At 36.3% G+C, this 23,702-nt stretch overlaps 2 protein-coding genes across 2 annotated transcripts; one reads left to right on the top strand and one right to left on the bottom strand.

The window, feature by feature from the left end:
* Positions 1-5,405: 5,405 nt before the first annotated feature.
* Positions 5,406-7,132, bottom strand: LOC134247373 (zinc finger CCCH-type with G patch domain-containing protein-like). The gene has a single exon (XM_062729751.1). It carries the CDS (start codon positions 7,066-7,068, stop codon positions 5,407-5,409), a length of 1,662 nt encoding a protein of 553 aa, XP_062585735.1. The 5' UTR covers positions 7,069-7,132; the 3' UTR covers position 5,406.
* A 100-nt stretch (positions 7,133-7,232) lies between these two features.
* LOC134247372 (deoxyuridine 5'-triphosphate nucleotidohydrolase-like) lies at positions 7,233-20,573 on the top strand. Its single transcript, XM_062729750.1, has 6 exons — positions 7,233-7,460; positions 13,889-13,980; positions 18,711-18,755; positions 18,971-19,045; positions 19,320-19,390; positions 19,645-20,573. The coding sequence occupies exons 1-6, from the start codon at positions 7,285-7,287 to the stop codon at positions 19,699-19,701; spliced, it is 516 nt and encodes a 171-aa protein (XP_062585734.1). The 5' UTR covers positions 7,233-7,284; the 3' UTR covers positions 19,702-20,573.
* Positions 20,574-23,702: the final 3,129 nt, after the last annotated feature.

The raw sequence follows: 23,702 nt of genomic DNA, 5'->3' as shown, positions 1-23,702 counted from the left end.
GACGTCCACATGTTCAATGAAAATTTCCAAGATATCCGAAAGTAGATTGTACATTCACTCATTCGTACCTTAGTTGAAGTGATAACTAGACATTTCAAGATTCTTTTCAATGTGACCAAATATTAAAGGAACTACTGCAGAGTTGGTTGAGAGATGAATAAATATCAGATGGTATAAAATGAATTGCTTGGTAACTAGCTGCAGACCAAATGGTCAAAGACTAATATATAAAACCTACAGTTCTGCAGTTAACTTGGTAACATCCATGCAGGCACAGTTTGGGATGTAAAAAAAATGATTTTTTTTAATATTTTTTTTTATTTGTACTGTGACTTTGTATTGTGATGCATGACTGGACATAGAATAATTCCATCAGTTGACAGGGAATGCTTACTCCTCCATGGCACCTGATCCCACCTCTGGAATTCAAATAGTCTGTGATTGATCATGCCAATCATTTACTGAGATTGATGATTATTAATTATTATAATATTTTTTTTCAATTTTAGCATTTTTTGTTCATTTCAAAAATTTTCTGTACCCCAACTTTTTAGGCTGGACACACACACACACACACCCTCTCACACACACACACACATCACCACACACAGAGATACAATTGCATGTTTAATAAATTTTGGGTATATATTGTATATATATAATTTTTCAAAATTAATTTAATTTAAAGAAATCAACCAGATTATATCAATCATTTGAGCAACACTTCATCTGACAGAGAAGGAATTTAATCAAATGATTTTGTATAAAATACAACCTTCACATATTTTATTCTGCAAAAACAGCATGCACTTTATAAAATAGTACTTTGATCTGTAAATATCATATTAAAAATTGCTTAATACATGGAGGTACTTCAATATAAAAAATAATGTACATATAAATAGTTACCTTAAATTGAATCAAACACTGAAAACTCACATAAGCTAGGATATTTAAATATTTAAAAATACATATTCAACTAGTGCTAATTGTAACGGGAACCGTTACAGATGTTCCCCAAACGCTCCCCAACTCCCTTTTGTGCCATATTCCCTGTAAGCTTCATTACATAAGACAAACGCGATACATTTAAGATTTTAACAAAGTTTTCCCAGAAGTAATCAATTTCAGCATTGCACGCATGCGCATTTGAATGCATGTGCGTAATGACCATATCATCTTGTCTACACTAATCATATATTTTAATATACTAAATATTACAGCATCTAATCAAAAGATATCTTTAATCTAGTGTATTTGTAATTTTACTCATTTCACGTGCACGCACGTGCATGCATGTGCATTATGGTCATATCCTTTTGTAGGAGTCTATAATGTCTATCTATGTTCTGAATCCCATGCTGTTTGGTTGAAAACCAAGGGAGTTATAGCCATTTAAAGTTTAAGCCAATCAGATTGCAGTGCACGTGCATGCGCGTGATTTGATGAAAATTATTATATATCATATTGTAGGATATCCTAAAGCATGCCTATATTTTAAATTTCAAAGCATTTCGTCAAAAAACAAAAAAGATATTGAGAATTTTGTTTCAGCCAATCAGAGCGAAGCGCACGTTCATGCACGTGCAAGCATGTTCATGATGACCATACCTTCTTGTAGGAGTCCATTATGTCTGTCTATGTTCTAAATCCCATGCTGTTTGGTTGAAAAACAAGGGAGTTATAGCCATTGAAAGTTTAAGCCAATCAGATTGCAGCGCACGTGCATGCGCGTAATTTCATGACAATTTCTATACATCATATTGTAGAACATCCTAAAGTATGCCTATGTTTTAAATTTCATAGCATTTCGTCAAAAAACAGAAAAGATATTGAGATTTTTGTTTCAGCCAATCAGAGCGAAGCGCACGTGCATGCGCGTGAGTTCGTGCTAATTTGACAGTGTCACATTATCTACTCTATTAATATATCTTTATATAATGAGTTTCAAATCATTTCATTAAAAAATGTAAAAGTTATAGCTATATTAAGTATACAAGTCATTTCACGTGTTGCACGCGCACGCACGTGCATGCGTATGCGCGCAAAATGACCTTCGTTCCGCACACCTACACTACACACCCATTAACCCTAAAAAGGTTTTAGGTCAGTTGGGTGAACAGTTTCTGAGAACACTTCCGGACAAAAAAGTACCGGAGAACAAATAAGAAAAAAAAGAATAATAATAATAATAACTAGAGCAAAGCTCGTTGCAAAGCAACGAGTAGGTCTTCCGTCATGTTTGACCGGAAGTGGCTTTTATTTTTAACAAAAATGAGAAATAACGTCCAAAAATGGTTTGATTCCTCTAAATCCATGTTAATCATTGCAAAAATAAGCCATTTTCTGTTACTTCCGGTTGGACCGGAAGTGACGACGACGGACGGAAAATTAAATTTAATGCTCCCAGAGACATAGTTACCGAAAAACTTGTCAAAAACGGCAAAAATACGCGTTTTCCGACTACTTCCGGTTTGACCGGAAGTGACGATGCCGGACGTATTTTGACGACTTCAATAGATTAAGCTTGACATTTTGAACAACTTTGCTTCTTTGACGTATCACAAATTCGCAATACTTTTTGAGATATAAAGGAAAAACTTTCGGCCCCTCCAGGCCCCTGATTTAAGGGGCCAGCCCTTTTTTCGAGGTCTCATTTGGAAGATCTTGAAATTCTACACCTTTTTTGTTCTACATGCTTTAACAAAATATTTCTAGGTAAAAAGTTATCGTTGAAAAGGTGCTTAAAATTTTGAAATTCTTGATAGGACAATTTTCGGACCATAGCGAACGTCGGCGCTTCGTACTTCCGGTAGTTGTGATATACTTAGTGCACTTCTCCAAAGGTTGCTCTAGCATCACTGAAAATTTCAAGCTTCTATGTTAAGTACTTTTTGAGAAAACTGCCGGACAAATTGACCCTCTAAAAATCACTAAATCGCAGAAAACTCCGAACCGGAAGTGACGTCATCAAAATAAAAAAATATATATCTAGACTTTTTGATGTTCTATCAGACCTGAAAGTTTCATGAAAATCGATCGAGCTGTTCTAGAGAAATTGCGCGTACAAAATCGGTAAGAAAAAAAACAATAATAATAAAAATAGTGGAAAAGAAACCTAAGAAAAACAATAAGGTCTTCCGCTGAAGACGGAAGACCTTAACTAGTGCTAATTGTAACGGGGACCGTTACAGATGTTCCCCAAACGCTCCCCAACTCCCTTTTGGTGCCATATTCCCTGTAAGCTCTATTAAATAAGACATACTTTATGATATTTAGACTTAACCAACATTTTCCCAGAAGAATACAAAATATATTTTAATTTTAGCATTGCACGCGTGCTCACATGAATGCATGTACGTAATGATCATATCATCTTGTCTACACTATTTATGTATTTTAATATACTAAATATCAAAGCATTTAATCAAGAAGTATTCAAAAATACACTCAGTCAAACGTATTTTTGATTTTATTCATTTCACGTGCACGCACGTGCAAGCATGTACATGATGACCACACCTTCTTGGGGGAGTTCATTATGTCTATCTATATTCTAAATCCCATCCTCCTTGGTTGGAAACAAAGGGAGTAATAACCATTTAAAGTTTAAGCCAATGAGATTGCAGCGCACGTGCACGCGTTTGATTTCATTAAAATATTACATATCGTATTGTAGGATATCTTAATGCATGACTATATTTTAAATTTCAAAGCATTTCGTCAAAAAACAAAAAAGATATCGAGAATTTTGTTTCAGCCAATCAGAGCAAAGCGCACGCGCACGCACTTGCATGCATGTGCATATTGACCATACCTTCTTGTAGGAGTCCATTATGTCTGTCTATGTTCTAAATCCCATCCTGATTGGTTTAAAAACAAGGGAGTTATAGCCTTTTAAAGTCTTAGCCAATCAGATTGCAGCGCACGTGCATGCGCGTAATTTCATGACAATTGTTATATATCATATTGTAGGACATCCCAAAATATGCCTATGTTTTAAATTTCATAGCATTTTGTCAAAAAACAGAAAAGATATTGAGGTTTTTGTTCCAACCAATCAGAGCGAAGCGCACGTGCATGCGCGTGAGTTCTTGCTAATTTGACAGTGTCACATTATCTACAGTATTAATATGTCTTTATATAATGAGTATCAAATCATTTCATTAAAAAAATGTAAAAGTTATAGCTATATTAAGTATATCAATCATTTCACTCATATCACGCGCACGCACGTGCATGCGTATGCGCGCAAAATGACCTTCGTTCCGCACACCTACACTACACACCTATTAACCCTAAAAAGGTTTTAGGTCAGTTGGGTGAACAGTTTCTGAGAACACTTCCGGACAAAAAAGTACCGGAGAACAAATAAGAAAAAAAAAGAATAATAATAATAATAACTAGTGCTAATTGTAACGGGAACCGTTACAGATGTTCCCCAAACGCTCCCCAACTCCCTTTTCGTGCCATATTCCTGTAAGTTTCATAAAAATAGGCAGAATCTATGCATTTAAGACTTAAACAACATTGCATGAGCGTAATGACTATGTCATCTTGTCTACACTATTTTACTCATTGCACGTGCACGCACGTGCATGATGACCATACCTTCTTGTAGGAGTCCATTATGCCTGTCCATGTTCTTAATCCCATCTTGTTTGGTTGAAAAACAAGGGAGTTATAGCCATTTAAAGTTTAAGCCAATCAGATTGCAGCGCACGTGCATGCACGTGTTTACTTGATTATTGCTATATATCTTGTTGTAGGATATCCTAATGCATGGCTATGTTCAAAATTTCAAGGGATTTCATCAAAAAACAAGAAAGATATTGAGACTTTAGTTTCAGCCAATCAGAGCGAAGCGCACGTGCATGCGCGTGAGATCTTGCTATTTTGACCATGTCATATTGTCTATGCTACTACTATATTCTTATATTATGAGTTTCAAAGCATTTCATCAAAAAGGTATAAATTTACGCCTATATCAATTAAATCGGTCATTTCACGTGTTGCTCGTGCGCGCTCTTGCAAGCACGTGCACACAAAATGGCATGTTGACAATGTGATCTTATCTATAATTATAATATGTCTATATATTCTAAATATCGGAGCATTATATCGAAAAATGTAAAAGTTATGGCAATTTCAAGTATATTGGTCATTTCACGTGTTGAACGTGCGCGCTCTTGCAAGCACGTGCGCGCAAAATGACCTTCGTTCCGCAAATCTACATAACATGCCTACTTACCCTAAAAAGGTTTCCCCTTAATCGGATGTGTACTTTACAAGATCATTCGCGGACAAAATTTTCCCGAGAAGAAAAATAATAATAATAATAAGAAACAGAGTAAAAACAATATGTTCCCCAACTTCGTTTGGGGAACATAATTATAATAGGTGTCTCTAGAAAACAGTTAACTTTTTGTGGTTTCCTCTCTTAGTTTTATGATTCTGTATAGTTTTTTCTGATGTTTTGAGTTCCTTTAGGTAGAGCTCAGTTTTAGCGAGTTTGGCTCGGTACTGTTTCGCCATCCCTTCATCCTTCTTCTCGTGTCTTTGTAAAGCTTGTTTGAGTCGAGAAATCTCCTTCTCCGTGCTCCTGATTTCCTCCTCTGTTTTAAGCAACTGAATGTTTAAGTTCCTATCACTGCGATCAGAAAGTTCTTTTTCAAGTATTCTAACTGGAGCATTCTTTGTTTTGTGATTGTGATGATGTATAAGCTCTTTGATGTTTCCTTTTTTACCACCTAACTTTTTATTTATGAAATGGAACACATCACTGGTAGATGTCACATTTTCTGAGTCTGTTTTCTTAGTCATCTTGCCGTGTTTTCTCTTCTTCATTTTCTTTGAGACATTAAACATATCTTGATCGCCTGCTTTCTCTTTTAACTCCATAATTTTATCTAAGGACTTTCCCTGGGGAATAAGCTGAATGGGGACAGGCTCTGATCGACCTTGATTTAGTTTACCCAGTCCTTGACCCACAATGTACCCCATTTTGGCCATTAGTTTAGAGGCGATTCCTCTTGTATGTTCCTCCCATTCTCCAAGTTTTTCAGTTGTTTGGTTTGGTCTCATGAAGTACCTGGGTATCATTTCTTCCTCTGTAGATGATGTATCATCGGAATCGTCTTTTTCTAACACAGACTCCTTATCATCATTTACCTCCCCTTCGTCACTGGAATCGGAGCCAGTGGAGTGAAGTGGTAGAATGTCCTTTAAGTCCAGTGTGGCAGTTTCATTGTAATTATCGTAAGACACTGTATATTGGTGATCTTCCTTGAGGACATCGACAATGACAGCCCTATACCAAAGTCCGTCTGTGTAGAGAGCCAAGCACGGGGACTCCATCTTCAGTGAGTTATAGTTCGGTTCACAGTATTCCCCTAGATCATCAAGCTTGACTGAATGTCCGTGGGAGTTTCGACATTGATCTGAGGTGAATTTACATTTTCCTTCTATATGATATTCACATGGAAGCATTCCTACATGAGTGGGGTTACAAAATAATACAGAAACTATTATTTCATTATCGACATCTGAAATTTTTACATCTGTAACCATGGCATTATGGTAACTGGACGACCCCCAATCATGCATGTAAGGGGCTCGACAGAGAGTTCCCACTATTTCCGACAACTCCTCTGAAACCTCTTTCATTTCAAAACATTTTCCTGTTGTGCTTGAGGAGGAATCAGAGGTCTTAGCATCACGTCCTTTACTACACATCACACCCTCATACAGAGAAGCTTCAAAATCAGAATGTTTATCATCAGGTTCTTTAACAGAATTATCCTCTTCTGCAATGGCAGCCTGGAAGGCAGCATATTCATCGTCTTCTTCATTATCCTCATTGCTTTTCTCCTCTAAACCTTTGAGGATGTTGCTCTTTTTCAGTGATAACAATCCCTCCTCTGTCAGACACACCAATTCCTGTAAATCGCCCCTCAGTTGTACGAGATCGGCAATGTCTTCAGACCCAGCAGCTTGAATTGCTTGTTCTACTTGTGCTAATTGTGTTTTATAAAGTTCTAAAGATGCTGCAAGAGCGTTCTCATCCATTTTTTCCTTTCTCGTAAATGTCAACAGTTTTCCGTACGACCTACTTTTTGCAAACCGAGGAGTTCCGAGGGGCGTAATAGTCTGTATCATCCAGACGTATGCAGGTTCTTCCATAACTAGTAAAGGTGCAAACGTTTAAATGATACAGACTAGGAAATCACATTCGGAAGGCTTTGGGACAAGGTTCTACCGCCAAAACTGCGCACGAAAGTTCAAATGAGCAGCACTGTGATAAATATTGCAGAGGATAAGGAGAATATCCAGCAGCCCCCGAATAAGAAAATCTGCACAATGCCCACCGATTCTGTTATTCTCAAATTTGCAAAACTCTCCAAAAATGCGTTTTCTCCTACGAGGGGTTCAAAATTGGCAGCTGGATATGACTTGTACAGGTGACTTCTTTGTCTTCAGGACCACAGGGACTTGAGACAATCTTAGTAATATCGGGTATATAGTATAATAGGGGAGAAAGGACCGTTTATAGTGTTTTTTCCACGAATTGTCGCGCATTACCATTCTCATGACCCCCCTAGCAAAATTTAAACTTTATGTTAGTCACATTATATTCATTAAATTTAATGTAACGAAACTTATGTGGAAGCATCCTGGTATAGTGTAGATTCTAAATTGCCGCCATTAATTCCTCGATGCCTCGCCTCAAACTTTAAAAACTTCGATTTTTAAAAGATATTTAAAAGTTTTGCCAGTCAAAAGGCAGAATGATGCTTTCTTCAGTTATTGTAATAATGATCACATACCTTACTTCATTAAAACTTATAAAAAAACATTCCAACTTCCAAGAATTGTTAACACTACACTGTTTTTTCCACGCAATTATATAGGAAAAATATTTGGAAATCTTCTTCTCAAGAACCACTGTGAAACTTATGTGGAAGCATCCTGATATAATGTAGATTCGTTCATTACCATAATTTTCCCATACTTGTCATCTGTTGCACTTAGCAAAATTTAAAAATATAAGTGCTTATATATTAGTCACATTATATTCACAAGATTAAATTTAGTAGTTTTTTGCTTTGATTTTATAGAGTTTTTATACTTTCTCTTTGTAAATTATAAAAAAAAAAATGCATGCATAAAGCCATATTAAAACTGAAAAATTTTAATTGATGATTTTTAAATGTAGTAATTGATGCCTTTTAGTAATTGGAATATAGAGTGAATGGGGTACAGGGTGAATAAAAATTACAGCAAGCAGACTCTGGGTGAAAAGACAAGCATGTTGACAGATAATCCAATACCATGTTAAGTGCACACAGGTCAAATTGAGGGTTTTTCTTGCTATTCAATGTTTTCATTGATTTGACTTAAGTAATCTTGTACTTAAGACAGACTAAACATATCAATTTGAAAACATATTTTTGATTTTTATGCCCTGCCATGAATATGGCCGGGGCATATAGTGTTTGTCATGTCCGTCTTCCGTCCTTCTGTCTTTCCGTCCTTCTGTCCTTCCGTCACACTGTGTTTAGCTCTGTCAAAGCTAAGTTTCAAAGAAACTATCCAAGATATTTATACCCCCCGCAAACGAAGTTTGGGGGGGTATATAGTAGAGTTGGGTATTGCGAGTGAAAACCATATTGCGATATATTGCAATATTTTACGTTGAATATTGCAATATATTGCGATATATTGTAGATTAATTATCATTAATAAATTTGTACAGAAAGTTTAAAACGCTGTCAAGTTCAAAGACTATTTAAATTTATCTATAAATTTTAAAGGAGGGGGGGGATAAGACATTAATCGCACACATAATTATAATAACTTTTAATAAAAATTATAATAACTTTTAATAAAAATGTATTTTCAAATTTAAAAAAGTTTATGCATAGTTTATTCTTTATAGCTTTTTTTGGGGGGGGGGGGGGGGTTGTTCTATTGAAATAGCATAAAATGTAATTTAATGATTAAAACAATACATACTATATAGAAATTTTATGTGGTCACAGAATAAAATTAAAGCCAGAAAAAAATTGTAACCTATTTTCGGGCGTTTAGTGTTTTAGTCTGACCCGACCTAATTTCACATTATGACATACGATCAGGAACTGCATTGGCCTATTTCTTTTGTTTTAATATACATGCTCCTGGTAAAGCATGAAGGTGTTTTCTTTCTTAATAATTTGATTTAAAAGTCTTTTTATTAATTATTAATTTTATTTTAAAGTAATATATTTAAAATTGCGACAGTGAATGAAAAGCTTCCTTTCTCTCTCTCTTCTCTCTATCTGCCTCTGAAAGCCGACGAAGTATTTTTATTACTAGATTGAAAAGGCCTGGGGAAGTTACAAGTATTATTTCAGCAGTTTCTACAATAAAGGGGGTTTTTATATATTTTTATAAATATCGTGAAATACCGGTATCTGATTTTTATACGCCCGTCTGAAGACGGGACGTATTATGTTATAGGCTTCGTGTCCGTCCGTCTGTCCAGCTGGCTGTCCGTCTGTCTGTGCAATCGTGTCTGGTCCATATCTTTCTTACAGAGGGACATTAGAATCTACTACTCCACACTAAGATTGCTCATAACCTAAGGGTGTGTCATGACCTTGACCCAAGGTCATTTGGGGAAGTTCAAGGTCACTGGAAGAAAAATTTCATAATTCGTGTCCGGTCCATATCTTTCTTATGGATAAACTTGGTAGGTTCTCATTTCACACAAAGATTGCCCATGACCCAAGGGTGTGTCATGACCTTGACCCAAGGTCATTTGGGGAAGTTCAAGGTCACTGGGAGAAAAATTTCAAAATTCATGTTTGACACATATCTTTTATGGATAATCTTGACAGGTTCTCATTTCACACAAAGATTGCCCATGACCTAAGGGTGTGTCATGACCTTGACCCAAGGTCATTTGGGGAAGTTCAAGGTCACTGGAAGAAAAATTTCATAATTCGTGTCCGGTCTATATCTTTTTTAAGGATAAACTTGGTAGGTTGTCATTTCACACAAAGATTGCCCATGACCCAAGGGTGTGTCATGACCTTGACCCAAGGTCATGTGGGAAGTTCAAGGTCACTGGAAGAAAAATTTCATAATTCATGTCCGGTCCATAATTTTCTTATTGATAAACTTGGTAGGTTCTTATTTCACTCAAAGATTGCCTATGACCCAAGGGTGTGTCATGACCTTGACCCAAGGTCATTTGGGGAAGTTCAGGTCACTGGAAGAAAAGTTTTATAATTTGTGTTTGATACATATCTTTATTATGCAAAAACTTACTTCTGAAAAACCCAGCGAGGGGTATTTTGTCCCGATTGGACAGTTCTAGTTTCATCAAACTTCATATGCTGATAGATATTGATGAGAGCTATGTAATTGCATCAACATTTTTTTTTTTACCTTGACCTTGACCTCACTTTTCTTGAATTAGTGTTTTGCTAAGTTTTAAACATACCATTCAAGATGGTGTTTTGCTTTGAACTTATAGAACTATAAGCCCTACTTAGACCAAACTTGCATGGATGATGCATCTTAAGATGGACACTACCAGAATTGCTTCAGATGCTGGATCTGACCTACATTTTCCAGATGAGTGCAGTGATTGGGATAAGCTAGGGAGTAAATGTGACAATGGCGCACTCCAAGTCAGTGTCAATGTGACATTTCAAAATTCAATGCGCCAAACAGACTTTTTAATGAGACATTTCCTAGTGACAAACTTGCAATTGATTAGCTGCTGTTAAAATATTTCAGTTGACTTTACTTAATTGAAATTGTCAAATTATTGAATGACGACATTAAAAGATACAAAATTAGTGTATTTAAATTCACAGGTGTCAGAATTATAAATAATAAACACTGCAATTCAAATGAAATTCTTTATTTTTTGTATCCGATGTTTGACATCTTTAAAATGATTTAGATCTTGTTAAATTTTTGTTTTGGTTTTTCCTCCGAGACTACATCATCAGTCTTACCGTCAGATTCATCTCCATTTGTTCTGTCAGCATGTTATACTTCTTCCGAGTCATTTTCTACCGATTTACTTGAATTCTGTTTGTTAGGATTGTTAAAATTGAGAAAAGTCTGCCCTTTATCGGTAGATCTACAAGCTACTTTCTTGGGCAGCGCTGCACTCCTGACACCATTTTATTTCGTGCGCATTGGCCAATCAGAAAACACGTAACTGTTTGATTAGATACTGGAGAAAAGAAAGTCATACGAACGCTTTAACTGAACGACATTAAATACTGTTTTTTCAAGTGTAAATTGACAGCGATTGTCGTGGAAAAGACTACAAGCGCTTGCGGGAAAGCTCAAAGTTTAAAAGTATGTAGAGCATGATTATATTATGCGCCACGATGGCACACCGTTTTTAGGTCACCTGAGTAACTCAGGTGACCTATTGCTATCCGTTTTCGTCCGTCGTCGTGTGTCGTGTGTTAACATTTGAACATTTTCAGCTTCTTCTCTGAAACCACTTAACCAATTTCAACCAAATTTGGTATACAGCATCTATGGGTGAAGGGGAACAAAAATTGTGAATTTCATGGTCCCTGCCCCCCTGGGGCCTGGGGGGTGGGGCAAAAACCACTAAAATTATTGCAATCTTTAAAAATCTTCTTCTTTACTCCTGGACATCAAGCAGGCAAACTGTTGTTATGAATGTAATGAGCATTGAGTCCTCTACTTAAATTGTGAAATTCATGGCCCCAGGGTCAGGGGTTCTAGTGCTAGGGCGGGGCTACATAGATTATATAGTGAAAATGCATGATTTCTTTGAAAATCTTCTTCTCTGCTCCTAGGTATTAAATAAACTAACCAAGCACATAGTGATGATGAGCAAGAGTGCCTCTTCTTAAATTGTGAATTTTATGACCCCAGGGTCAGGGGTTCTGGTGTTAGGGCGGGGCTCTATTGGTTATATAGTGAAAATGCATTAATTCTTTGAAAATCTTCTTCTCTACTTCTGGGTATTAAATAAACTAACTAAGCACATAGTGATGATGAGAAAGAGTGCCTCTTCCTAAATTTTGAATTTTATGACCCCAGGGTCAGGGGTTCTGGTGTTAGGGCGGGGCTCTATTGGTTATTTAGTGAAAATGCATTAATTCTTTGAAAATCTTCTTCTCTACTTCTGGGTATTAAATAAAGTAACTAAGCACATAGTTATGATGAGCAAGAGTGCTTCTTTCAAAATTGTGAATTTTATGACCCCAGGGTCAGGGGTTCTGGTGTTAGGGCGGGGCTCTATTGGTTATTTAGAGAAAATGCATTAATTCTTTGAAAATCTTCTTCTCTACTTCTGGGTATTAAATAAAGTAACTAAGCACATAGTTATGATGAGCAAGAGTGCTTCTTTCAAAATTGTGAATTTTATGACCCAGGGTCAGGGGTTCTGGTGTTAGGGCGGGGCTCTATTGGTTATATAGTGAAAATGCATTTATTCTTTTAAATTCTTTCCTTTGCTCCTGTGTTTAATGCCAATGATCCAAATATATATATTCATGATGAAGAAAGGTGACCTAGCAAAATGGTTATTTTTTGTGCCCTCGCCCCTTCCCTGGGTAGGGGTGAAGGGGGGGGGGGTGTACAAAGTCTGAAAATAAATTAATGCTTTGAAATTTGCTCTTTGGTGTGTTAATCAACCATTTTATGATAAAATTTGCAAAATTTTGAAATATGTGGCCTCAGGATCAGTTGTTCCTTTGGGATGAGGTGTACAACTGGTTATAAAGTGGAAGTGCATTTTCTCTTAATGTTACTCTGATCTACCTCTGGGTATTAAGTAAATAGAGTTAGCATGCTAAGTCAAAATTATTATAAGCAATGGTACCTCTTTCAAAATTGTGAATTGCGAATTCTGGTTTAAAACATGAACCAAATTTAATTGTTTGAAAGTTGTTGCACAATACTCAGGTGACCTATAAGGCCCGTGGGCCTCTTGTTAATTTTAATGTGACATTTTAAAATTTAATGCGACTATGGCGCAGGGCGCGTGCTTATCCCAATCACTGTGAGTGACCAGGTTAAAGTTTTTGGAGCAAGTCCATTTCCAAGGAAATATAAGCCCTACCCAAACCAAACTTTCACGAATGATGCATCTAGGGATGAACACTACCAGACTTGCTTCGGATGCTGGATCTGACCTGCATTTTCCAGATGAGTGACCAGATTAAAGTTTTTGGAGCAGGTCCATTACTAAGGAACTATAACTAAGGAACTATAACCTACCTGGACCAAACTTGCATGGATGATGCATCTAGGGATGCATCACGAATGATGCATCTAGGGATGAACACTACCAGACTTGCTTCGGATGCTGGATCTGACCTGCATTTTCCAGATGAGTGACCAGATTAAAGTTTTTGGAGCAGGTCCATTACTAAGGAACTATAACTAAGGAACTATAACCTACCTGGACCAAACTTGCATGGATGATGCATCTAGGGATGGATACTACCAGACTTGCTTCCGATGCTGGATCTGACCTATATTTTCATTCCCAAGTAACTCTAAGCCCTACCTGAACCAAACTTGCATCTAGGGATGAACACTACCAGTCTTGCTTCAAATTCTGGATCTGACCTATATTTTCATTCCCAAGTAACTATAAGCCCTACCTGAACCAAACTGATCATATTTTATACACATACAAATTTTCATGTTGCTTTACTAATATATCCTCGGCGGGGCATTCATGTCCTATGGACATATTTCTAGTTATAATTTCTTTTAAAGTAGGTTGTTTGAAAACTGAGGCTTAGTATAACATTTGTCATTATGATTGAAACAATTGTAAGATTATTATAGTGATTTTTTTTTTCTTTAAAAAATGGTTTGATTTTTTCAGTGCTTATGACTATGTAATTCCTGCAAAAGGGAAAGTGATTGCCAAAACAGACATCCAGATAGCCCTGCCAGACGGCTGTTATGGAAGAGTTGGTATGAGAAAACAAATCTGAAGCATTACAATGTGTAATGTATACAGATATTCAGGGTTTCAGATTGGCGTCGGCCATCGGCCATTTGCCGATAAAAATTCAGAATGGCCGGAAAAAAACAAATTAACCTGCCAAAATGGCCTATGAGTTTTACATTGAGCAGACATAATGGCCGATTATTTTCTCTATGTAAAGGCCAGTCGTATCACAGGAGTCGGCAATTTTATCAATAAAATAGAAAATAAATGGTAAACAGGCATAAATCGTACCAGTGAGCTTTGCGAGCGTTCGCTCGCTACGCTCGCGAAGCTCACTAGTAGGATTTATGCCTGTTTACCATTTATTTTCTAATTATTGATAAAATTGCCGACTCCTGTGGTCGTATAGTATTTCTCCCATTCAGATCTGATTGTTTTTTTTTAATACTTTCTGCAACTGCAGATTCAATCAGCCAATTACATTTAGGTATTAGATTCTGACAAAAAATACTTAAATTTTATTTCCAAATCCAATTGCAATGAGCATAAAAGTAGTGATGAATGTTTAAAACATCGAAGGAATCCATGTCATGTCGTTATTTTTACCGCCATGATTGAACATGAGGTCAGACTAATAGCAGAAAGCGGACAATATATGTAAGGTTTTACTATACAAAGGAAACATTTTTAATCTAGCCAATCTTTAAATGTAATTATACATATAATGAGAAATATAGGTCTAATTTCTGGATAACAATTTTTTAAAAAATTGTAATAATAAGAAATAAATTCATGACTGTAATGAAAGGGGTGAGACTAATATCAGTAAAACATCCATTGAATGGAATTAAACAAAACAATTTCCATTCTGTTTCAATAAATTGATTTTGTTTAAAAGAAACAAAATAAATATTATTTTCCTTTTTAGCTCACCTCAACGAAGTTGGGGGGAGCTTATGTGATACCGTCGGTGTCGGCGTCCCGGGTTAAGGTTAAGTTTTTTGGAGCAGTTTTCTTTTTAAGTACTTCTATGTCCTATATTGATTGGACATGCATGAAAGATGTTTCTAATGTGTTTCATTGTACCAGTCAAAGTTTCAGATGCTGCAATTTCAGCAAAGGAATGACCAGGTTAATGTTTTTGGTGCAGGTTAACATTTTTGGTGCAGTTTTTAGCTCACCTGAGCCGAAGGCTCAAGTGAGCTTTTCTGATCAAAATTTGTCCGTTGTCTGTCGTCGTTGTCGTTGTCGTTGTTGTCGTTGTCGTTGTTGTCGTCGTAAACTTTTCACATTTTCATCTTCTTCTCAAGAACCACTGGGCCAATTTCAACCAAACTTGGTACAAAGTATCCTTGTGTGAAGGGGATTCAAGTTTGTTCAAATTGCCCTTTTCCAAGGGGAGATAATCATGAATTTGTTAAAAATTAATGGCATTTTTAAAAAATCTTCTTCTCCAGAACCGCTGGGCCAGGAAAGATGAAACTCATGTGAAAGCATCCTCAGGTAGTGTAGATTCAAGTTTGTTCAAATCATGACCCCCGGGGCAAGGGTGGGGCCAAAATGGCCGACCCAAGTTTTACGTAGGAATGTATAGGAAAAATCTTTAAAAATCTTCTTCTCAAGAACCACTGGGCCAGGAAAGATGAAACTCATATGGAATCATCCTCAGGTAGTGTAGATTCAAATTTGTTCAAATCATGACCCCCGGGGCTAGGGTGGGGCCAAAATGGCCGAACAAAGTTTTACATAGGAATATATTGGAAAAATCTTTAAAAATCTTCTTCTCCAGAACCACTGGTCCAGGAAAGATGAAACTCATGTGGAATCATCCTCAGGTAGTGTAGATTCAAGCTTGTTCAAATCATGACCCCGGGGCAAGGGTGGGGCCAAAATGGCCGACCCAAGTTTTACATAGGAATATATTGGAAAAATCTTTAAAAATCTTCTTCTCCAGAACCACTGGTCCAGGAAAGATGAAACTCATGTGGAATCATCCTCAGGTAGTGTAGATTCAAGCTTGTTCAAATCATGACCCCCGGGGCAAGGGCGGGGCCAAAATGGCCGACCCAAGTTTTACATAGGAATATATAGGAAAAATCTTTAAAAATCTTCTACTCCAGAACCACATGGCCAGGAAAGATGAAACTCTTGTGAAATCATCCTCAGGTAGTGTAGATTCAAGTTTGTTCAAATGATGACCCCCGGGGCAAGGGTGGGGCCAAAATGGCTGACCCAAGTTTTACATAGTAATATATAGGAAAAATCTTTAAAAATCTTTTTCACCAGAACCACTGGTCCAGGAAAGATTAAACTTATGTGGAATCATCCTCAAGTAGTGTAGATTCAAATTTGTTCAAATCATGACCCCCGGGGCAAGGGTGGGGCCAAAATGGCCGACCCAAGTTTTACATAGGAATATATGAGAAAAATCTTTAAAAATCTTCTTCTCAAGAACCACTAGGCCAGGAAAGATGAAACTCATGTGGAATCATCCTCAGGTAGTGTAGATTCAAATTTGTTCAAATGATGACCCCCGGGGCAAGGGTGGGGCCAAAATGGCCGACCCAAGTTTTACATTATATATAGGAAAATTCTTTAAAAATCTTCTCCAGAACCACTGGTCCAGGAAAGATAAAACTCTTGTGGAATCATCCTCAGGTAGTGTAGATTCAAGTTTGTTCAAATGATGCCAGGGCAAGGGTGGGGCCAAAATGGCTGACCCGAGTTTAACATAGGAATATAAAGGGAAATATCTTTAAAAATCCTTCTCCAGAACCACTGGGCCAGGAAAGATGAAACTCATGTGGAATCATCCTCAGGTAGTGTAGATTCAAATTTGTTCAAATGATGACCCCCAGGGCTAGGGTGAGGCCAAAATGGCCGACCCAAGTTTTACATAGGGATATATAGGGAAACCTTTTAAAATCTTCTTTTCAAGTACTTCAAAGCTATGATTAGTGATATTTATATGGAATCATCCTCAGGTAAGATTCTAGTTTGTTCAAATGATGAACGCCTGGTAAGCCCGATGTGCTCAGGTGAGCGCTGTGGCCCCTGGGCCTCTTGTTGGTGTAGGTCTCATTTCCGAGTAACTATAAGCCCTATGTTGACCAAACTTACATGGATGGTACATCTTAGGATGCATACTACCAGACTTGCTTCGGATGCTGAATCTGACCTACATTTTCCGGTTGAGTGAACAGGTTAAAGTTTTTGGTGCAGGTTTCATTTCGAAGATACTATGAGCCCTATAATGACCAAACTTGCATGGATGGTACATCTTAGGATGCATTCTACTAGACTTGCTTCGGATGCTGAATCTGACCTACATTTTCCGGTTGAGTGAACAGGTTAAAATTTGGTGCAGGTTTCATTTCCAAGTTTCTATGAGACATATAATGACCAAACTTGCATGGATGGTACATCTTAGGATGCATACTACCAGTCTTGCTTCGGATGCTGAATCTGACCTACATTTTCTAGTTGAGTGAACAGGTTAAAGTTTTTGGTGCAGGTTTCATTTCCAAGTTACTATGAGACATATAATGACCAAACTTGCATGGATGGTACATCTTAGGATGCATATTACAAGACTTGCTTTGGATGCTGAATCTGACCTACATTTTCCGGTTGAGTGAACAAGTTAAAATTTTTGGTGCAGGTTTCATTTCCAAGGTACTATGAACCCTATAATGACTAAACTTGCCTGGATGGTACATCTTAGGATGCATTCTACCAGACTTGCTTCGGATGCTGAATCTGACCTACATTTTCCGGTTGAGTAAACAGGTTAAAGTTTATGGTGCAGGATTCATTTCCAAGTAACTTTGAGCCGATAATGACCAAACTTGCATGGATGGTACATCTAAGGGTGCATTCTACTAGGCTGGCTTCAGAAGCTGAATCTGACCTACATTTTCCGGATTAGTGAAAAGGTTAGTTTTTTATACAGGTTTCGTTTCCAAGTAACTTTGAGCTTTATGTTGAACAAACTTGCATGGATGATACATCTTAGGATGCAGACTAATGGACTTGCTTCAGATGCTGAATTCGACATACATTTTCCAGATAATAGACCTCGTACAAGTTATGGGTGCAGGTCTATCACCAAGAAACTATAAGGCTTATATAAACCAAAGTTGCACAAATGATGCATCAAGGGATGAAAACTCTCAATCTTGCTTCAGATGCTGGATTTTAATTACATTTTCATGATTAAGAACTAGTTTTAAGTTTTTATACAGGTCTATTCCAAAGTATCAAAATTGCATAAATTTTGCATTTTTGGTTGTACACTTTTTGTTGGTTAATTGTTTGACTTAATTTGCCTTACTTAAAGACAACATTCGTTGAGGTGAGCTCTGTAATCTCTGATTACCTATGTTTTATTAAAAAAAAAACTAGTGAACATTTTTGAATATTTTTTGTAATTAAATGATTTTTTGTAAAAGTCAGATAAATCTGAGTAAGTTTAACTTTTCTATTGGCCTATAGTTTTAGGAAGTTTAGGACAAAATGGCCTATAACTTTTCTGGTAAATATGCCATATGTCCTATAGTTACTTATTTCAATCTGAAACCCTGACTGATATGGTGTTTGTTACCATTGGAATTTTTGACTGAACTTAAATTTAGCAAAATTAACATGTTAATGATTTTCACAAAAATGAATTGTACACCTATTTCTTGTATTAAATGGATTCACAAAAATGAATTATATACCTATTTCATGTAAAACTTTTATTTTTCTTCAGCTCCTCGATCAGGACTGGCAGCAAAACATTTTATTGATGTGGGAGGTAAGTAGAATCTGTGTAAATGAAAATAAGAAAAAATGAAAGCAAAAGTCTGAAAATCAGAGCTACTTGTTACTACAGATCTGTTATTAATATATACCAGTGCACTCACTGCATTTCATCAGAGTTCAAGAAGTCGTGTTTACAACTGGGTAAAAGTATGTTATACTATCTCATGGTAGGCTTTTAGTAATCTCCTGTTTTCTTTCCTTGATCAGCTGGAGTGATAGACCAGGATTACAGAGGAAATGTGGGAGTGGTCATGTTTAACTTTGCAGATCAAGACTTTGAAGGTACCATACAGGGTGTCATTTTATATGATGGATAGCTCTAGAAAATTTAATATGCCTTACAAATCTGCAGAATTTTTTACCTGATTATTTCCATAATTCACCCACAGAATTTTGACATTCCATAAATATGACAGTATGTGCAAGATGCTGATAAATTTAGTAATTCTATGGCTAAGCTAAAATCATGCTGCTTGATTTATGTTTCAAGATGCACATAGACTTAAAATACCATGCCAATTTTCTTAACACTAAATTTATTCACATGATTTTGTAGTGAAGAAGGGAGATAGGATAGCCCAGCTGATTTGTGAGAGAATTTACATCCCAGACCTGCAGGAGTGTGAGGTAAGTCAATTATTTCCTCAAGTGAGAGATTGAATCAAAAATTTTATTTTCCTTATCAATTCTCAGATTCAGATGAATGCTTAATGTTGAAGAACAGTACAAGCTTCATTTCTGTCCAGTAATTGCCCTTGATTTTGGAGTCTTTATAGAAGGCAATCTTTTGATATGTGTTCTAAATACTTTTCAATTTTCGCCTATATGGGTGTAACCTACTTTGCCATTTTATGTTTATAATGTACATTTCCTGTTTACAGAAGCTGGACGACACAGACAGGGGAGAGGGAGGGTTTGGATCGACGGGGAAAAACTGAATCTGTTTTCTCACTGAGACCTGAAAGTTCTTATGTTAGATAATGAAGTCTGAGGATGAGAAGTGTCTGGAAGGATGAGAAAGAGCTGGAAAACGTTCATAGGATCATTGGAATGGTCAGAAAAAGAGAGTAATATGACTGAGGTGTGAAATTTCTAGTTGCTCATGGCAGCTGTAGAAAGAGTACATTTGACTTAGACTTGAAATGTTTATAAATTACATGTAGATGAAGCTTGTCAATTATTTCTCTATGTCTGGGGCAATCCAATTTCTTTTATATAAAAATATGTCTGACACAATATTTGTACCATGACATGATTCATGAAATCTTGTATGTTATGCAGTTTTCATTGTGCATCATAATCACCAAGTTTTTCACTTTAATATCAAAATATTTTTTCATATTTAATATCTGTTGTTAAACTATATCGTTGAGTTCTCTGCATGTTTTGATATCATCCTCACATATTAATGTGATAGCTATATTTTGCTGTATCATCCCAGACCCACTTTGCCGATTTATTACTATTGGCTTTGTTGCACATGATTTAAAATTGAATCATCTAAAGAATATGTTCTTGAGTGAACTATTTTTTAATTAAATCATGCTAAATCTGTGAAATACCAATTGAAATATTTGGAAAGAATGTTTTTTTTCTTATTTTGTTTTGATTTTTTGGATGAATGCTTTTTATGTTTGAATTTTTATGCATATTCAGTACATATTTAGTGCTTAAAGAAAGACTGTTTCATTTTACTGCTTTCTTTTTCCATGATACCACCTTGTGTGTTCAGTTTGTATATAAATACATGTATTAAAATGTACATGTAATTAGGATAGCATTATTTTCATACTTTCTTTCCAAAATTAAACAGTACTTAATATTCACACTGTCTTAAGTTTGTCTTTTGTGTGCAGAAATTTTATGTTGCAATGATTGAATTTTTAGTTGAGCATTCACTTTTACAAGATCTAATTCAATGGATGCTAGCAGGTTACAACACTTTGGAATTCTCTCACTTGTAAAATAGAGCATGTCCTTTACAACAGTACTATATACCTATAAGTGTAATGTGTAAATGTTCTCACTTATAAAGTATTTTGTATTGAATGATACATGGGTATTATTCAAGAGATATGTATGACATGATATTTAAAAAGAGGGGTAAATATAAGAATCTTAGATGTACTCCGTTGTGGAAAAAAGGTTGGGTTTGGTCATTCAATTGGAAAATCATTCTTTTATATTGAGGAATTCTGACTATTAAGGTTTCGTCAAAGGTCAACATGTCCAAAAATTTATTTTTACAATAACTCCAAAACTATGTGAGATATAAAGTTAAAACTTTTACAGTTTATAAATTTTTCATTGATTAACAGATGGAAAGTATCACTTGATAAAAAATACTTGGAAAAAATATTTAAATTGAGAAAAAATCTTTTTTAAAATGCATATTTTTTCAGAAAATGCACCTAATTAATTCCGTACTTTTAGTGAAAACCATCACTGCAGAAACAAAATATGTTTATCAATGAAGGGCAAGTTGGACTTGGATAGCCTCTGGAAAGTTGTTTTCCCTGTTTATTTTGTCCAAATGTTAAGACTTGAAAGCGAAAGTACAATGCAAATGGCGGGTTCTACATGGGACTTGTCTTTATATATGTCATGCTTTTAATAACAGCCTTTCAGAGACCATTCACGTCCAACTTGGCATTCAATGATAAACATATATTATTTCTGCAATGATGGTTTTCACAAAAAGGACAGAATTAAGCATGTGCATTTTTTTAAAAATATGCACATTTTCTGATTCAATTTTTCTCAAAAAATATCTTTTTTAAAATATTTGTTATCAAGTGATACTTTCTATCTGTTAATCAATTATACATTTATAAACTGTAAACATTTTGACTTTATACCACACATAGTTTTGGAGCTATTGTAAAAATAATTTTTTAGACATGTTGATCTTTGACGAAACCTTAAGAAATAGGAAAAGGGGTAGGGGACCAAATGTTGAATGTGACTATAACCAATAGTACTTAATCCGATTAATCCAATACACTAAGAATATGAATCCTGAAAATGGAATAAACGGACCTCTATGATCAGGTGCAAAGGTAGCTGCAGAACTGTAGCTCTCCGAAAAAAAAAATACATTGATAGACCGGAGAGCTACAGTGCCACCCATTGAAAAAACTATATTTATTGCGCACAAAAAAGTGCACTGTTTTTCGATTTATTTCTATGTTTATAAACTGTCATCTCAAAATATGACCGTGTGTTCTTATTTTATATTCTTTTCTGTTTCCACAACATAACATTCCTTATGATTTGTTGTTAATAGCCCATCTGGCTCTGAAATTGAGATCGACAAAAATACCGTCTATTTACACTGCCATTTTAGTTTGCAATATACATGTTATTCGGTCCAACGCACTTCATGCTGATGTCAACTACTAGAGTACTTCACAGATTAGTAAGGAATTGTTTAAATCTATCTTTTTCGCGATTTAGATAAGAATTTGGAAGAATGAATCCAGATCTAAGCCCAACTTTTTGTGCGCAATATACAGTTTTTAGCTCACCTGAGCCGAAGGCTCAAGTGAGCTTTTCTGATCACATTTTGTCCTTCGTCCGTCCGTCTGTTCGTCCAGCTGTCTAGCTGTCCGTCTGTAAACTTTTCACATTTTCGACTTCTTCTCAAGAACCACTGGGCCAATTATGACCAAACTTGTTACAAAGCATCCTTGGGTAAAGGGGAATTTAAATTGTTAGAAATAAAGGGCCAAGTCCCCTCACGAGGGGAGATAATCAAGAAAAGACAAAAACAGGGTGGGGTCATTAAAAAATCTTCTCAAGAACCACTGGGCCAGAAAAGCTGAAACTTATGTGGAAGCATCCTAGGGTAGTGTAGATTTTAAATTGTTCAAATCATAACCCCCCGGGAGAAGGGCGGGGCCGCAATGGGGAATCAAAGTTTTACATAGAAATATATAGGAAAAATCTTTGAAAATCTTCTTCTCAAGAACCACTGGGCCAGAAAAGCTGAAACTTATGTGGAAGCATCCTAGGGTAGTGTAGATTTTAAATTGTTCAAATCATAACCCCCGGGAGAAGGGCGGGGCCACAATGGGGAATGAAAGTTTTACATGGAAATATATAGGAAAAATCTTTGAAATCTTCTTCTCAAGAACCACTGGGCCATGCAGAAAAGCTGAAACTTATGTGGAAGCATCCTAGGGTAGTTTAGATTCTAAATTGTTCAAATCATGACCCACAGGGGAAGGGCGGGGCCACAATGGGGAATCAAAGTTTTACATAGAAATATATAGGAAAAATCTTTGAAAATCTTCTTCTCAAGAACCACTGGGCCATGCAGAAAAGCTGAAACTTATGTGGAAGCATCCTAGGGTAGTTTAGATTCTAAATTGTTCAAATCATGACCCACAGGGGAAGGGCGGGGCCACAATGGGGAATCAAAGTTTTACATAGAAATATATAGGAAAAATCTTTGAAAATCTTCTTCTCAAGAACCACTGGGCCATGCAGAAAAGCTGAAACTTATGTGGAAGCATCCTAGGGTAGAGTAGATTCTAAATTGTTCAAATCATGACCCCCAGGGGAAGGGCGGGGCCACAATGGGGAATCAAAGTTTTACATAGAAATATATAGGAAAAATCTTTGAAAATCTTCTTCTCAAGAATCACTGGGCCAGAAAAGCTGAAACTTATGTGCACATGGAAGGATCATGGGGTAGTGTATATAGATTTCAAAATGTCTAAATTATGATCAATTGAGTAGGATGGGGATGCATTATGTATTACAAGGGGGAAATCTGGTAAAGAACAGAATGGTCAAAGTTTCTCAGGTGAGCGATGTGGCCCATGGGCCTCTTGTTACAATGGATGGGACTGTAGCTTTGGTCTGTCAAAATATTTTTTTCGGAGAGCTGCAGTTAGTGCAAAGGAGGAGTAAACGCCCTATGTAGACTTTTCTT

Source organism: Saccostrea cucullata, unplaced genomic scaffold (genome assembly GCF_032062105.1).
Source record: "Saccostrea cucullata isolate Sc308-1 unplaced genomic scaffold, CSIRO_AGI_Scuc_v1 ctg39, whole genome shotgun sequence".
NCBI classification, from domain to species: Eukaryota; Metazoa; Mollusca; class Bivalvia; order Ostreida; family Ostreidae; genus Saccostrea; species Saccostrea cuccullata.
Note: the sequence above shows the minus strand (reverse complement) of the source record. Positions and strands in the feature narration are given on the sequence as shown.